This window comes from Chenopodium album, chromosome 22 (genome assembly GCF_948465745.1).
Source record: "Chenopodium album chromosome 22, dcCheAlbu1.1, whole genome shotgun sequence".
Lineage (NCBI taxonomy): Eukaryota > Viridiplantae > Streptophyta > Magnoliopsida > Caryophyllales > Amaranthaceae > Chenopodium > Chenopodium album.
In genome coordinates this window covers 17451929-17469720 of record NC_137855.1, presented here as the reverse complement: position 1 = coordinate 17469720, position 17792 = coordinate 17451929, and the positions used below count along the sequence as shown (strand labels likewise).

Genomic DNA, 17792 nt, shown 5'->3' with positions numbered 1-17792 from the left:
GCAATCACAACTCAAAAGCACATCATCATAATTCTCAAGAAAATCGGTATGTGAAGAATCAATAGTGCATACATCATCAATAGGGCGAGGGGAATTAACACACATAATTCCTTTTATAAGGGAGAAAGACTCATGTGTAGGTTTCAAATCAAAACTTTCCTCATTCTTACCAATTCTTAAGGTAATACGACCTCTCTTAACATCTATTAACGCTCCCGAGGTGGCTAAGAAAGGTCTTCCTAAGATGATAGGGATATTGTCATCTTCCGCAATCTCAAGCACAATGAAATCAACGGGAATGGTGAACTCTCCTATCTTGAGAGGAACATCCTCAACTCTCCCCTTAGGAAACTTAATAGACCGATCGGCCAATTGAAGGGTCATATTGGATGGAAGGAGTTCACCTAGCTTAAGTTTCTTAAAAACGGAATAAGGCATGATACTAACACTAGAACCAAGATCACAAAGAGCATTTTGGAACAATTTTCCTTTGATTTTGCAAGGTACGGAGAAATTTCCAGGATCCTTCAGCTTTTGGGGTAGGTCATTTTGAATAAAGGCACTAAAGCACTCCCCTAGATTCACCGGTCCCACCAGATTGCAATCTCTCTTACCTCTCAAAATTTCCTTAAGAAACTTAGCATAGTTTGGCATTTGTTCTACAACATCGGTAAAAGGAAGAGTAAGATGAAGTTGCTTAAGCATGTCGATGAATTTCCCAAATTGCTCATCCAATTTATGCCTATTATGCTTTTGAGGGTAAGGAAGTCTAGGTTTGTAAACCTCATCTTGCTTCCGCTCTTTCTCCTTAGGCTTATCATTGGAATCCTCACTCATCTTGCTAGGCTCTTCATTCTTATTCTCTTCACTCGAATCATTCTCCTTTTCACTCTCCTTACTCTTCATAGGAGCACTCTCTTTAAGGACCTTACCACTCCTAGTGGTCATAGCACACATAGGTTCCCTAGAATCAACTTCTTGTGAGGGTAAAGGAGATGGACTAGCACAATCTTTCAAAGGGTTGGCTAGTTGAACAATTTGGTTCTCAAGCATCTTTCCATGAGTAAATAGGACCTCAAACATTTTATTACAAGACAATGTGAATTCATTCAACATCTTAGATTGATCCATCATGAAATTTTCTAGCCTATTCAATTGGGATTGTTGAGTAAAGAAATCATCACCTTGGCTTTGAGTCTTTGGAGTAATTTGGGGTGGGGTATCTCTTTGAACATCATTTTGAAAATTTCCCCTACCTTGATTACTCCAATTACCCTTACCATGATTTTGGCCGAAATTTTGATTATGGTTACCATAACCTTGGTTATGATCCCCATATTCTTAGCCATAGCTTTGATCATTACAACAAAAGTTGTTATGGTTACCACAAAATTCTTGGGTCACACGGTTACCATTACCACTCTTTTGGTTGTAATTATCATAGCTCCCATTATTGTGATAATTCCTATTCCCAACAATCTTTTGAGCATTAAATCTAGGTCCAAAATCATTATTATCATCACAATTCACATGCACATTCTCATATCCATCATATCTATCACAAGGAACATTGGAGCAATTAGAAGCATCATGATCATTCTTTCCACACACATCACAAACCAAGCATTCTATAATCATGCAACAAGAAGCAAAAAGAGGGTTAGAGTAAGAAGATGTACCTCTCCCCTTAAATTGGGAGGGAAGACTAGAAGCTTGTGAAGGACTCTCGAGCTTGTTCTTGAGAGAATTCACCTCCTTTCCTAACTCCAAGACCATTGTGGAGAATTCGTTGATGACATAAGATTGATCGGTTGAGCAACTTGTGCTTGCCGATTCCCTCTCTACATCATGCCCATCCATGCAATTCCTTACCACATCATCTATTACATCCACAACCTCTTCTTCCGTCTTGTTCATGATTGGCCCTCCGGCTCCGGCATCTAGGCTTGATCTACCTTGAAAGCTCAAACCACTATAGAAGATTTGGATCACTTGATATGTTGGAATTCCGTGGTGAGGAAATTCCCTTTGGTAGTCCTTGTACCTCTCCCATGCTTCATAGAGATTCTCTCTAGGCAATTGCTTAAAACTTTGGATTAAGGCTCTAGCCTCCGCCGTCTTCTTTGGTGGGGGTAGAAACGGGACAAGAAAGCTTTTGTGACATCATCCCATGTCTTCAAGGAATTGGGCTTCACTTCTTTGTCTAGCCATTCCAAAGATCTTCCTATGAGAGAGAAAGGGAACAACTTAAGGCGGATAAACTCTTGAGAAACTCCATTGACATTGATAGTGTTGCAATATTTTTCAAACTCCTTAAGATGGTTCAATGGGCTCTCATTCTTTGCCCCACTATATTGTCTCCTCTCAATTAGGGTGATCATTGCCGGCCTAATTTCAAAATCGTTTGCCGATGTTGTAGGTGGAGCTATGCCGCTCTCATACCTATATGCACCGGGCACTCCAAGTTCCTTCAAGGCAACTCTTGAATTACCTCCCATGGCTTGGGATCTAAGCACACAAAACTCAAAGAAAATATTAGTAGCACGGCTACAAGTGTAGCCTAAAGTGTAAAATCTTTTTGTATTTTGCAAATAAAGTGGAATAGAATCAACAACAACATGCACTCAAAGCACCATTCCCCGGCAACGGCGCCATTTTGATGGGAAGGAGAATGGTAGGTCGTTGGGCTACCACCCCACCCAATCAAACAAAATTTGTAACTTAACAAACCCCTATTTAGTGTAGTGGTAAGTCAAGGTCGAACCCAAAGGAATGGAGGTCGAATGAACGATGCCTAAGTTAAGCTATTCCGAAGTCTAGAGGGGTTTATGGTAGAAACTAAGGCTAATCTAGGCGATGCAAAAGGCTTGTACTAAATGAATGCTAAGGCACTAGGGGAATGGATCCACATGCATCAACGATGAAGTTCAATCAACTTGGGGAATTAACCAATCAAGTCAAGAAATGTGAGGGAAAACCAAAATTGCAACCAAGAGAGTACATCAAGCTATTCTCCTAGAGGTCTAATTAGCGTCAACTACATCAAACACTAGCTAGGAAACATCACAAGATATCTCAATCGAGTAAATGTAAGCCATAAATCAATGGTCCGTATCAATGTGAACTCACAATGCAATCTAGTGTGAATAACAAGGGTGATCAAGCCTAATCAAGCACACACATGCACAAAATCAATCAACCAATTTAATCACATTATCAACTCAATCAACTTCCCCCAAATTAATCTCAATTCATCATCAATACATGCTTCACCACTACCCTAGCAAATAAACTACTCACAATCCATAAAGAACATCAAAATCAAAGCTAAACTAATCATCATTCTCAAATTCATCAATTGAAATCAAATTGAAACCAACAACTTCAATCAAATCAATAAAACTATCAATTAACCAAATCAAACAACAATACTAATGAAATCAAACATTGAATTGCATTAAAGAGTAAAGAATCCTTACAAACTTTATAGAAATCAAATCAAATGAAGCAATCTTCAATCATCAATCATCAAACCCACACTTTCTCTCTCTAGAAATTCTAAGAACTAGTGTTTTCTCTCTCTAAAATCTAATCTAATCTAATTCTTTTTTATGAAGATCTAATCTTCTCTCTATAAATGGAAAGAAATAACTAACAATCCCAAGAGGAAGTTGGGAAAGACGTCCAAAAATAGACCCACGTCGGTGCGGGCGCTCGAAGGAGAGAGAATGGTGCGCACGGGAGCACACCCAGGCAGGTGCGCCCGCACGCACCTGATGTGCGGCCGCACACGACAGATGTGCGGCCGCACACTCCTCTAGTGCGCCCGCACAACGCTGCTGCTTCCTCCTTTCTTCTTTGCCCTAGCTCACGAGGTGCACACATCCTAGATGATGATGATGGTGGACAAGGTAGGCAGGAACTTCCTTGAATTTCTTGAAGGATAGAAGCCATGAGGAAGGCATAAACAAGACCTTGAAGCATGCTCCTTGAACCTCCCTTTGACTTGAAACTTCTTGCACAAGCTTTAGGCATGAAAATCAATGGAAAACTATGGAAAGTAAGCTCTGGAATCCTTGGACAATTAATCACAACCTACAATCAAAGGATAAAAAGCAAGTAAAAGGGAAAAATAGCTAGTAAACTAGAAAAAGCATGAAATAGAGAAACTAACTACAAAAATCATAAAATGAAGAAAACAAGAATAAAACTAAGGAAAACTAAAGAAAAGAGAGATGAAATGAAATAGAAATCATCCAAAAAGGAACCAAATGAGTGCCATAAATGTCACTCATCAGTAGAGTTTTCCAAGATATGCATGCTTGGAATATTCTGAAAAATGAACAAATATGGGCGAAAAATGAAGATCCAGTCGAGACATGTAAGCAGAAGACAGCAACCCAGTCCAGTGATCTCAGATTAATGAAGCTGGTAATTACTCGTCTTCAACAAACCCAGATACACCGACCAGTGGTGATGTTGGTTGTTCAGGCTTCCCCTCTATTGATGATTGTAGCAAAAATAAAGGTAAGACCAAAGTTATGAACATGGCGACGAAAAATTCTCAGCAATGGTTGCTTACTATTCAAAACATGAACATAACAAGGAAATCTGAAACTGAGATGGAGATGATGAAGATGATGAAAATGCTCAGCTAGAAAGGGAGAGAGAAGCACGAAAGCAAAGGAAAATCAACTTGGAATTGTTCAAGATACTTAAAGCAAAGCCATACTTATTAGAAGAGGATCAAGACCGAAGGAACAATTTAGTGAAGATATTATTCCCATCCAATTAATTTATTGTCTTCAAAATGTAGCAGTGTTAGATTCTAGAATGATTAGGTTGTTGTTTAGTGTCAACTTTTGTACTTGAAGTTGTAATCATGTTGTTTAAGTTGTTTATTATCAAGCAATGTGTAGTCATTATGTTGTTTTAAATAGCTCTAATATAGTTATACTATTATGTGATGTATGACTGTCATATTTAAATTGTTTACTGTTTTTAAAAAGTTGTGCATTAATGGCATTACTGACATTGATGAGATGTAACAATAACAAAAATTGTGCATTGCTCACATGAACTTATGTATTTGTATTTTTCTGATAAATGTAGGTGTTTAATTTGATGTGATTGCTCACTGGAAAAGCCAAAGACTTGCTCTTCTTAAAAAGTGACTGAAGCAATTACTGATTTTGATAAGACATAAAAATGACCACACAACCTATTGATATGAAATCACATTGAAGCTTTTCAGTACATTATTTTTGATAGTGAATGATAGCATTATAACAACACACTATTATTAAAGTTCATACATTGTTCTATATATTGCTATATGTTTTAATTTGGTTTCACTCAACCAATAATCTATTAGCTCTCTCATCAAAGTAGCTTCCTTAGCTTTGAAAATGTCTGAGAGTTCTAATTCGTCCAACTCATCTTCTAACTCTTCCAATTCATGTGCCAACACTAATCAAAATTCCGATGATGACTACAACCGACATTATGAGAGACGGAGGCAAGCAAATCATCTTGTTGATCGAATGATGGATGAATTCATAATGACCAATCCCGTAAAAATCTTTCAAATGGTTAATCAAGTTCCAAGGGCACCAAGGACGCTGGTCGAAAGGGATCGTGAAGACGGACACAACCGTTTATGGAATGACTATCTTGCTAATCCTCCAGTGTTCCCTCCAAACTTGTTCCGTCGGAGATTCCGCATGAGAAAGCACATCTTTCTCCATATTGTGCATGTTATCAGTTCTTTCAACAAAGGCAAGATGCTACTGGTAGATTTGGAGCATCAGCATTGCGCATTGCAGAAATGCACCGCGACTTTAAGACTACTTGCATACGGAACTGCTGCTGATTCCGTTGACGACTACTTACGGATTAGTGCATCTCTTGCGAGAGACTCCTTACAACATTTTTGTTGAAGGAGTTGTCTCTTATTTTAGTGACGACTATCTGAGAAAACCTAATGAAGAGGATATGGCCAGATTCCTACGAGATGGAGAATGTCGAGGGATGATGGGATCCATTGATTGTATGCATTGGCGATGGAAGAATTGTCCTTTAAGATTGAAGGGCATGTTTTTTGGGAAAGCTAATAAGCCCACTTTGATTTTAGAAGCTGTGGCATCACAAGACCTTTGGCTCTAGCATGCTTTTTTCGGGACACAGGTAGGTCTAATGATATAAATGTTCTTGACAGGTCTCCATTATTTAATGATATATTCGAACGTCGTGCACCTTCGGTTAACTATGTCGTTAATGGCCACCAATACAATATGGGATATTATCCAACTGATGGTATATATCCTACATGGGCAGCATTCATTCCCACAATATCCTTCCCCCAAAATGAAAAAGAGGGTCTTTTCGCCAAAAAGCAAGAAGGTTAGTGAAAGGATGTCGAACATGCATTTGGAGTACTACAAGCTCGTTTTGCCATAGTTCGGCATCCTGCTCTGACTCGTGATGTATCAATGCTTGGAAAAATTATGATAGCTTACATCATCTTACACAACATGATCGCCGACGATGAGCGAGATACATGCGCAAGATATTATGATCCAAGGTATGATGATCCAAATGAATATGAGCAAGCTGAACCCCCGTCTTCAAGTACAAGAAATTTTGAACGACCGTTTCAATTTAGCAACAGTAGTAACCGCTCAGCTAATTTGGACACTTGCACGGCTAATAGAGCTCGATTTCGTGATGAAGTTACGCATAGAGCCTTGAAGTCAGATTTAGTGGAACATATATGGCTTAGATATGGGGAGTCTAATAGGCAGTAATTGATGTATTATTGGGCCTTTAAGAGTGTTTTCTTTAAGTAATTATGTTTAGTGTATGTTTTAATGTGTTCTAATTATGCATGTATTTGCTAATTAAGCAAGTTGGAATTTGAACATTTTGAAATATTAATTGACTACTTATGAGGTATTAACTCTCTTCTTTTTTCAAATATTATCCTGCGACGCATGTCAAACTCCGGTGGTGAGTCAACCTTCTCTCGTTCTTCCTGCTACCTCCGGTGGTGATGTCTCGCCACCTCCGGTGGAAAATGAGGTAACTTCATGATATATCAACGGTAAAATGATTGTTGTTTGTCTAATGTATTACTATAGTGAAGTTTTTTATCGCATTCTCTAATACCATTAAGCTTTCGATATTGTTTGATTACTTAAGAGGTATTAACTCTCTTTTTTTTTAAGAAGAAGACTGTATTAACTTTGTTCAGTAGGACAAATGCATGAAATCCTCTCAAAATCAACTACGTCCAAATAGGGGAAGACACACTGATTTTTACCACTTTCACTCAAAGAGAATTTGGAGTCAGTCGGAGCCTTGTGTAGATGATTAAGTACAAATTAAGACTAATTGATAGAGTTAACTTTCTCCAAATCATCAGGCTAAAAAAATCTTGATTTATCTACTTAGTAGTTCGTACTAGGAAAGAGGAATTGATGGATTATATGGAGGGTGTACAATTTTTAAAAAATCAACTCATCCTCCTTTTTTTTCAACTTCTATATTGATAATATTCTCCCGAAAATCAATAGGCAATGCTATCAATCACGGTCTCAGTATCTTCGACATCGAGGACTGTAGCCACCTCGTGACTGCATAAGTGCATTGTTGTGAATTGATTGAAACAAAGCTTGTACCGTCAATAATCTCACAAAGTTTCAGCATAAGAGGCCCAATAGACTCTCGGTTCTTTGCAAAAACCTCACAAAGTTTGAATTTGAAAAACTTAATAACTCTTTCATGTTTGGCTCTAAAGCCTAATTTAGATCCACAATTTTTCATAGTCTTGTTGCACATTTCAACTTATGGTGATTTTCATTTTAATTGTAACGAGTTTCTAATCCCTTTCTCGTCTAAAAGAAAATTCAAATCAAAAAATTGTAATTCAGGTATTATATTGTAACAAGAAACAATTCTAAAATAAACCCACAGAGTTACTCTCACAATAAATGTGACACTAAATTATTATGAAATAAAACTCACAGTTAAACAATGGTCAGCAACAATCCACAAATAAATCCATTTAGTGGCGATTAAAATTTGTCAAATACAAGAAACAACCAACAAAATACACATTCAGTCTATTTCAAAGAGGCAATTGGACCAATGTAATCATTATGGATAGCTAATTGACTTGGAAGTAGATACAGAAACCAATCAGTTATACCAAAGGTCCAAAGCATCCAACATTAACAACCTTGACATAGAGGGTAACAAAATAGAGGAGAGACAAATACACATAGAAAAAAAGGTTTTTTTTTTATTTATTTTTTTTTATAATTTCTACCACCTTTAAAAAGCACGGTAACAATTTTGACTACCTTAAAAAATACATTTAAAAAAAAATTGAATTTACATATTCTAACTATTAATCCATTAAGTGGTGGCAAAAGCAAAAGAATATTTTTTTTATTTTCTACCTTAAAAAACTCTTTTATTGGATCTAATAAGCACTTGACGGCTTCCGTCCATGAACCTAGTAAGTGGTGGCAAAATCATCCTTTTTCATTTTTTAAAGGATAAATTGAAAAGAATAATCCCACCTTTCGCACGTCTGCTCAAAATAATCCTATCTTTGCGTATTCTAGAAATAATCCCACCTTGTACACCCATCTTCTTAAAATGATCCTTTTTACAGGGAACTTGGAGAAACGTTTAAACTTTTTTTTTCTTCTTATTTCCCTCTTTTCCCCTCATGAACACCTCCATCGGTTCGCCACCACTAGCCCACCCCTGAGCCTTTAACCCAACAACCAAGCGATTCACCACCCTTGTGACCTGCGTCACCCCCATTCCCCCTGCCTAAACCAAGACCTAAACCCTAACCAATCCAATCAACCACAGAGTCACTAATTTGCGAAGAATATCAACTGCTTTAGCTATCAATGGTTATTCCTTCTTCTCCATTGATTTGCCTCGTCAAGTTCGCCGGTGATATGATGCTACTGGTGGTGCTGGAATTGGCGCCGTCTTTGGCTATGAATCTTTCTCTCTCCTCTTATTTTGTTGATTTTGTTTTTAGTTTGAAGAAATTGTGAGTAATTTTGAAGTATTATGAAGTAATTTAAGCTTTTTGTGGAATTAAGAATGTTTCTCGTGGAATTGTTCATGGAATATTTGTAATTGGATTTGATTTTTACCAAAGTTATCAAAATCGGGATTCTACTTTGAATCGGTGAGTAGGGTAGAATCGAATCGTAGAATAATACAATTCTACCAAATTGTAAAATTGGGCTTCAAAATGTAACAAATGACTACATACATAATTTTATAGCAATGAGAATGATAATAATATATATTGTTAATAACATAATATCGACAATACAAACATAAAATAGTTTTTGAAGTAATTTCGCACGTGCATAAATCAAACAATACACTATAAACTATAAAGTCAAGTTATTGGTACACATTCTTAACCATGAGGGTACACGACAATTGTTGTTAAATTATGAAAAAAATAACGTTATTGACTCGTAAAGTTGTTTCCCCTAGACCCATGCATAATAAAAAAAAATCCAATAATAATAATAATAGAATACTAAGTGTCAAGTTAGTTCATTTAACGCGATAGCTAAAGAATGCCAATTACAACAAACTCATGTTATAAAAGTGTTATTTATATGCCCAAAGTTAAGTGCATAAGACTCATGAACACATTTTTATGCCCACAAAATTTAAATGTTTAGATAAAATCTTAAAAGTTATTTAAATTGATGTTTCATAAGCTTTATTATAATTAAGATTGAATAATATATAAGTCATTGACTAAATTTAGGTTCGACTATGACACCCTTACACTCTTTAGTCTATAACATAAAATATATAAATGATATGGGTACCAAACCAATTCTATTAGAAAATAGATTATAAGAGCTTTCAAATGATATATTATTAGCCTAATTTCGACTTCGGAATCAAAAGTTATGGGTTTTGAAAAATCAGGTTTTTTGTAGGAGTGGAATCGGTAGAATCAGTATAGAATCGTAGAATCGGTACCGATTCCACCGATTCTAACCGATTCTACCGATTCTATGAGCGATTCTACAACATAACAATTCTACCAAAAATTTATATAGTTTAGGTGGATTAGGATCGTAGAATCGAACGATTCTACGTTCCGAATCGCGATTTTAATAACATTGATTTTTACTCGTTTTGAATTTTTTGTTTGTAAATGTGAATTTTGATCTAATCCATCTAATTGATCCCATAATTGCTTAATTATAGTGTAGAATTCAGGAATACCTTCAGAATCACTCTGAAAAATGTCTGCTATCTATTGTTGTACTGAAAAATGTCTGCTTTCATCATACTCTTGCATGAGCGGCATGGATCCTTGACTTTGCAAGCCTAATCTATAAAGCTTGATGTATGATTCTTAAACCCGAGACCGAGCTATCTAGGGAGGACAAAGGCACCTTTTTCGGGGTGGTATTTTTCATTTTTAGGATCATACAGGATCAGTAAAACACCAAATCAATTTTTTGATTACTGTGTTGCTGCAACTGATCATTGGTGCAATCTTGTTTCTTTTGATTCTCTACCTGAAAAGAAACAACTTGAGATAACAGTTCATTAATCTCTTGTTGAACCAACTTGCTATAAAGAGGCTGCAGGCAACTCTTATTGGGAAGAAGCCATGGATATAGAACTTTCTGCACTAAACAAGAGCAACACTTGGGACATTGTTATGTTACCTAAAGGGAAGAAAGCTATAGGCTGCAAATGGGTGTATAGAATCAAGCAAAATGCTGATGGTAGCATTGAAAGATACAAAGCTAGACTTGTTGCAAAGGGTTTTACACAAAAATATGGGCTTGATTATTCTCTCTTGTTGTTAAAATGGCAACAATTAGGTGTTTGATATCTTTGGCAGCACAGAACAATTGGAAATTGTTTCAACTAGATATAAATAATGCTTTTCTTCATGGCTCTCTTCATGAAGAGGTTTATATAAAGATACCAGAAGGGGTTTCAGCTCCAGCAGGACATGTTTGCAGGCTTAAAAGGTCTTTATATGGCCTTAAACAGGCTTCTAGGCAATGGTTTGCCAGATTTGTCGAAGAATTGAAGTTTTAAGGATTTTCTCAATCAAAGAATAATTATTCTCTTTTTCTGAAGAAAGATGCAGATGATATTGTTTTGGTTGCTGTTTATGTTGATGACATAATCATTACAGGATCAAACATTCAGTTGATTTTTGATTTAAAAAGTCATTTGCACAAGACATTCATCATCAAAGATTTGGGAGAGCTGCATTATTTTCTTGGTATAGAAGTTTGTAAATGTGACAATGGTTATGTGTTGACTCAGAGTAAATTTACCAAGGAACTTTTGCAGGATTGTGAGTTTGATCTTTCTAAGGCTGCTAATGCACCATTGCCTTCCACATTGAAGCTTCTTTCTGATCAAGGTGATTTATATGACAATCCTGCTCTCTATAGGTGTTATGTTGGGAAACTAAACTTTCTCACTAATACAAGACCTGATCTTGCATTTGCTGTTCAATCTTTGAGTCAGTTTATGCACTCTCCAAGAATTTCTCATGTTCAAGCTCTTCATCATACCTTAAGATATGTTGCTAGCACTGTTGGTCAAGGTATTCTACTTAAGGCTACAGATCAGCTTACTCTAAGAGCTTTTTGTGACTCTGATTCGGTTGCTTGTCCATCTACAAGGAAGTCTGTAACTGGTTATGTCATGCTTCTAGGAAGCTCACCTATTTCTTGGAAGTCCAAGAAGCAAAGTACCACTTCTAAAAGTTCAGCTGAGGCTGAATACAATGCCATGTCACATGCTTCTGGTGAGGTTGATTGGCTTGTCAGACTTCTTTCTGAGTTAGGTTTGTTTGACTTAAAGCCTGTCAAGCCATATTGTGATAGTCAATATGCTCACATAGCTAAACATCCAGTTTTCCACGAGAGAACAAAGCACATTGAAGTGGATTGCTATTTCACAAGAGATAAGGTTCTAGAGGGTTTGATTGAACTTTGTTACATACCTACAGGACAACAACTTGCTGATGTTTTTACTAAACAACTATATGTTTCTCAACAGCAGGATTTGTTATCCAAACTTGGCATGGTGTTCTTTCCCCTGCCAAGTTTGAGGGGGGGGTGTTGAAATACATAGCATGAGTCAACAGCCACCTCAGCACGATGAAGCTACAGCATCAACAAACTTCCACCTCAGCAATTAGTTTACAGCTCAGTTTTTAGTTAGTTAGAAAAATTGTTAGAGTTTGTTAGAACTTGTAACTAACTCTAGTATAAATGCTTTTCTCATGCTGTATTCTTCATTCATTTAATCATAATAAACTTCTATCTTCTTCCTCAAGCTTTCTTTTCCTCTGTATTTTCTGGAGAATTTCTCCAGATTAAAGTTTAACTGATGAACTTCAACACACATTAATAATCCAAATCACACTACCAATGAGCAATTAATTCCACACAGAGGGAGTAGCATTCCCTCCGAACAAAGGATTACAAATTTTAAGGGTTGATTTCTATATTGAAGTACAAATAGAGTTTTGAGTAATTATCATCTTCTATCATTCCTATTTCCTATAGTACTAATTTGTTAATAAATAGGAAAAATTGCTCACATTAATCTAAACTTTGCCTCGTCCGCCGAAAATAATCCCAACTTTGGATTATTATATATCACTCCCAACTTTAGGGGGTATTAATTTTTGTTGCACCCAACATGTCATCTAACCTGATGTAGCAGGTTACCTAGACACGTGTCAACACGTGATAGGTCCAAAAAAAAGAAAAAGAAAAACAAAAATTAAAATTAAAACAAAAATTAAAAAAAAAGGAAAAATACCCAGCCCCCCACCCTATCCCGGAAAACACTACACCCCCACCCCCACCCTGCCAGATAATCGGCCCCTTCCCTAAAAACCCCTCCCCCGCTACCGGAAACCGCCGCCCAGCCACCCCTTCCCTTCCTCCACCCCCGATAACCCCTCCCCAGCCCCGATAACACCCCTTCCCAGCCCCCAATAACCCCTCCCCACCACCGATAACCCCTCCCCAGCCCCGATAACCCCTCCCTAGCCCCCGATAACCCTTCCCCAACCACGAATAACACCTCCCCACCCTCGAAATCGGCGAAGCCCAGCCACGAAATCGGCGACTCTTAGCCATGAAATCGGCCACAAACGGCCGAAATCGGCCGATTTAGGGTATTCAGCCCCAACATCGGCCATTTTCGGCCATTTGTGGCCAATATCGGCCATTTTTGGCCATCGGTGGTGCTGGTTTGGTGTGCGTCGGTGGTGTTCGTGTGGTGGGGGTGCTGCTGGGTTGTTCTTATTATTTTTTTTTTTTTACATTTTTCTTTTTTATTATTTTCTTTATTTTTCTCAACCAATTACATATTGACACGTGTGCAAAAAAAAATAATCACAAATGTTTACCTGATTTACCGGTTGCAAGTCATTTGGGTGCAATAGAAATTAATACCCCCTAAAGTTGGGAGTGATAGATAACAAACGAAAGTTGGGATTAATTTCGGCGGACGAGGCAAAGTTCAGATTAATGGGAGCAATTTTTCCTAATAAATAAGCAAATTAAACGAAAAAAATACTCATCTTAAAGTTCTGTAGACCAAATTGTCAATTGCCGCGTCGTGGAAGCCACTGACCTAAAAGACGATTCCGCGCTACCCCGGTATAGTAGACACTAGACATCAAGTGGTCGCCCTCCAAGATAAGCACGTCATTGGAGTTTTTGTGCACTCACAAACCCGACTAGACCCAGAATACTTGTCCAAAAACTGAAGGGATATTTTTAAGAGAAGGTAAGAAAGATGGCGGATTTTTGTTATGTATTTCGGAGGTGTATAAGGTTGATTTATAAGGCAATGGAGGGAGCAAAACGACCAGCAATTACAGGGGAAACGGTCATCAATCAAGTGGTGTAACATCCACCCATTAATCCCCCATAAGAGCTAGCTTTAACCAACATTAAAAGGTGTAACGAGTAGTCTTTAGCCAATAAGTAGGCAATAACATTAATCAACAATAATACCCATTAAAATAGCATCTTTGCTACTGCACTTTGGTGGTTGTGGAGATGGAGAAACGAGCGTTGCTTTGTGGCTGAACCTGATATCCCCATTGATCAAGGTGCCTTCATCTATTTTAGAGTTGATGCTATCAACAAAGCCATGAATCACAGCCTTAACCTTGTTGGTAAAAGACAACACAATCATGTGGAGAGGCTTATTAAATGGATTTATCCAAGAGAGAATTGGGTGCGATTGAACACAAACGGAGCTTCGAAGGGCAACCCCGGTTTGGCTGGAGCTGGAGGCATAATTCGTGGGCATCGAGGTGAGTTGTATGAAGTTTTTGCCTCCAACTGTGGCACATGTTCAGTTACAAAGGCTGAGCTTCTTGGCGTAAAGAGAGGTCTGGCAGTGGCCTGGAGTGGTGGCCATAGATAAGTTCAATTGACTATTGACTCGGAGGTTGTGGTGCGCCTACAGGTGGACGATGATCCTCCTTCCTCTCCATATATCCATATCATCCGGAAATGTAAGTCTCTCATCCTAAGGCAAGGTTAGGAGGTGACTATTTCGCATTGCTATAGGGGGGCCAATCGAGTGGCAGATTAGCTAGCTAACTTCGGTGTTAGTGCTTCTCAAAAGGTGGTGCTCTTTGAGGCGGTCCCGGAGGACCTTCGGGACGTTTTATTGGAGGATTTGGGTGGAGTGACTCGGTCTCGTTTGGTGCCGATCTCTCGAAGACCTTAAGAGGCGTGAAGTTTTTTTTTAGCTTGCTTTTATTTTTAGTTGCTTTTTGTTTCGTTTTCTTCTGCTGTGTGTTTAGTTTTGTTTGTTTTTCGTTCCTTTGTGTTTTCTTTGTATTGCTTAGGGGCTTACCCCTCCTCTTCACCAAAAAAAAAAAAAATAGCAATAAGAGGAAGCTAAAATTAAGGGATCTTAATAGTCATTCAATCCCAACAGTCAAAACTCAAAAGAATAAATATCGTAACTTTCTTTATTTTTACTTCAAAAACTTCCAACATACTTAACCCATTAATCCCATTATCTAAAATGATTAATGTTTTATTTTGGATACACCGTTCATTCGGCCTGGTAAGACACTACATGTAATAATCATCGGTTCTCATTTCAATATCGGTTTTCATTTACGACTTATAAAGAACAATGTTCAATAAAATGATCCTTTTGAACTGACAATGCATATATACAACATACCAATTGAACAAAATACTTCCAATTCTTCCAAATTTCCATCTCACAACAAATTATCCCCAACTCCTCGACATTCTAATAAATTAACCCTTAGTTCTTTTTATAGCACTAATTTAACAAAATTCTAAATCAAACCCTTAAGAATACCCATAATTTGAATCAACTAAAGCAAACCAAAACGCATAAAAATAACTCCAATAAATCAAATAAAGGGAATTTTAGCAATTTCAAATAATTTCAATTACAAAAACGAAATAATGCAGGGATATTGAACAATGGAATTTGACAATCAAGCTAAGTGACATTACCAAAGCATTGATGAGATTAGCATTCTTGCCACGTTCTCTGGTAACTACAACTTTAGGGGTCAATTGCGAAGATGAATATGCTTGAATTGAAAAGAAAGGAAGAAGATGTTGATGACGAAGCTTTGTGAAAGAGGAAGGGGGAGACAAAAATGGAGGAGAAAAAAAAGTTTTAAAAGTGAGCGAAGCCATTTTAGGATAAAAGGGAAAGGAGAACTTCATGAAATTAGCAGCGAGCCGGTACTAAAGCGTATAGCCAGAGCAATAGTCAAACCGAGAATATCCCCGTTTACCCAGGAGGTGCTCGATCAGCAGATGGAAAGAATCAAAATGCCGTCATGCTCATTTGACGGTAAAGGGGATCCAAAGCGGTATGTGGCGGTTTTTAGAGCCATATGCTGCTGTATACTGATACTGATGCTGTGTGGTGCAAGGTATTTCCAACGACATTAACGGGTCCCGCTTCGGACTGGTTTTCCAACTTGGAACCCGGTTCAATTAATTGCTTTGATACTTTGGTCGAATTATTTACCGGTCAATATATCAGCAACAGCGTCCGACAGAGAACTTCTGGAGAATTGATGACAGTTAAGCAGAGGAAAGATGAGTCACTCAGGGAATTCACAAGACGATTCAATAATGAGGCCAATACAATACCGAAATTACAGCAAGAAATAGCTGTAATGGCTTTAATGAGTGGCTTAGGTGACAATGACTTTAAGAAATACATGACGAGGAAATCTTTCCCAAATCTGGGCGTGGCATTTGGTAAAGCTCACGAATACATAAAAGAGTGAGGAGCTATTGAAGACTAGTAGTCAGATAGCATCACCCGAACCCTCTCGAAGGCAAAACGACAATGTTACGCCTAACTCTTATGCTGGTGTAATGAATAGACATCAGCATCAAAATCAACAGAGGGCCGGTAGGCCGTCTAAAGGTCTAGGCCGGTACAGTAGTTACACGCAGTTTAATACGCCTAGAGCCGCCATATATTCAATAAATCAGCACAAAGAAGACTGGACTCGACCGGAACCAATGATAACCAAGGGTCGAGATACGAAAAAGTATTGCATGTTTCACAGAGATGTCGGTCGTTACACCGAAGAATGCACTCAATTGAAGGGAAACATAGAAGACCTCATCATAAAAGGGCACTTATCACAATACTGGGCTCAAGCAGGGTCAAGCCAGCAGCAAGCCCCACAACCCAGACAAACCGAGCACCGAAAGCAGGGTGACTCATCCATGCAGGACGACACTTATCGGCGTAATCACGCTGGGGAATACCGACAGGGTAATAATACGTCAGGCCCCAAAATCACAATAGAGGTTATTACCGGTGGTCTAGTGCATGGGGGTTCAGTCAGCGGGGCAAAGAAGAGTTTGTTAGAGCACAGGCATACAGTGCATGCACTAGGGATAGATGACTGACCCAGGCCAGCCTCAATCCCTTTAGTATCTTTCTCGGAAGCAGATGCTAGAGGCCTAGTATTTCCTCACGATGATCCTTTGGTTCTAATCCTGGCGATTAATGGAGCCTACATCAAGCGCGTATTAATCGATGGAGGAAGCTCAGCTAACATTTTGTTCGCAGAGGCATTCGATGCAATGAGGATAGGCCGGAAGTATTTAACGCCAGTGTCATACCCAGTCATTGGCTTTAATGGGTCCACGGTAAGACCAGAAGGAAGCATTGCTTTGCAGGTTAGTATTGGTGAAGTTATGGCCGCCAGGGATGTCATGACAGAATTTCTGATAATCGATGTGCCCTCAGCATACATCGCTATTGTCGGCAGACCGCTGATTCATGATATGCAAGGAGTGGTTTCAACATACCATCTGACGATGGTGTATGTTTCAAATCTTGGGAGAACAGAGCGCGTTAGAGGAGGTCAAACTATGGCCAGGGAGTGTTATGTAACAGCTGTGAAGCAACCAAACCGGTAGCCCATCATTGAGCAGACAATGCAAAAAAGGGGACGAACTGCGTCCACACATAACCTAGCGATGGAGAATTTTGCCACTCGGCCGGCAGCAGTTCCCCGTCCCTCGCCGGGAGGGGAGACAGTAGAAATTGAGTTGCAGCCAGGGGTGCCAGGAAGGGTAGTGCGAGATGGATCCGATATGGATGTCGATACACGATGCCATTTAGTGGAACTTTTGCGAGAAAACGCAGATGTGTTTGCCTTCTCGGCAGAAGAGATGCCTGGG

General features: G+C 38.5%; 2 protein-coding genes and 1 non-coding gene across 3 annotated transcripts; all 3 read left to right on the top strand.

Moving 5' to 3' along the window:
• The first annotated feature begins 2005 nt into the window (after nt 1-2005).
• On the top strand, nt 2006-2111 carry LOC145606468 (small nucleolar RNA R71). The gene has a single exon (XR_014105336.1). It is a non-coding gene; the product is annotated as a small nucleolar RNA R71 (small nucleolar RNA).
• A 3297-nt stretch (nt 2112-5408) lies between these two features.
• LOC145604035 (uncharacterized) lies at nt 5409-6806 on the top strand. Its single transcript, XM_081659989.1, has 3 exons — nt 5409-5898; nt 6187-6402; nt 6514-6806. The coding sequence occupies exons 1-3, from the start codon at nt 5409-5411 to the stop codon at nt 6804-6806; spliced, it is 999 nt and encodes a 332-aa protein (XP_081516115.1).
• A 9810-nt stretch (nt 6807-16616) lies between these two features.
• LOC145604033 (uncharacterized) lies at nt 16617-17528 on the top strand. The gene is made up of 2 exons (XM_081659987.1): nt 16617-16962; nt 17056-17528. Exons 1-2 carry the CDS (start codon nt 16617-16619, stop codon nt 17526-17528), a joined length of 819 nt encoding a protein of 272 aa, XP_081516113.1.
• The last annotated feature ends 264 nt before the right edge of the window (nt 17529-17792 follow it).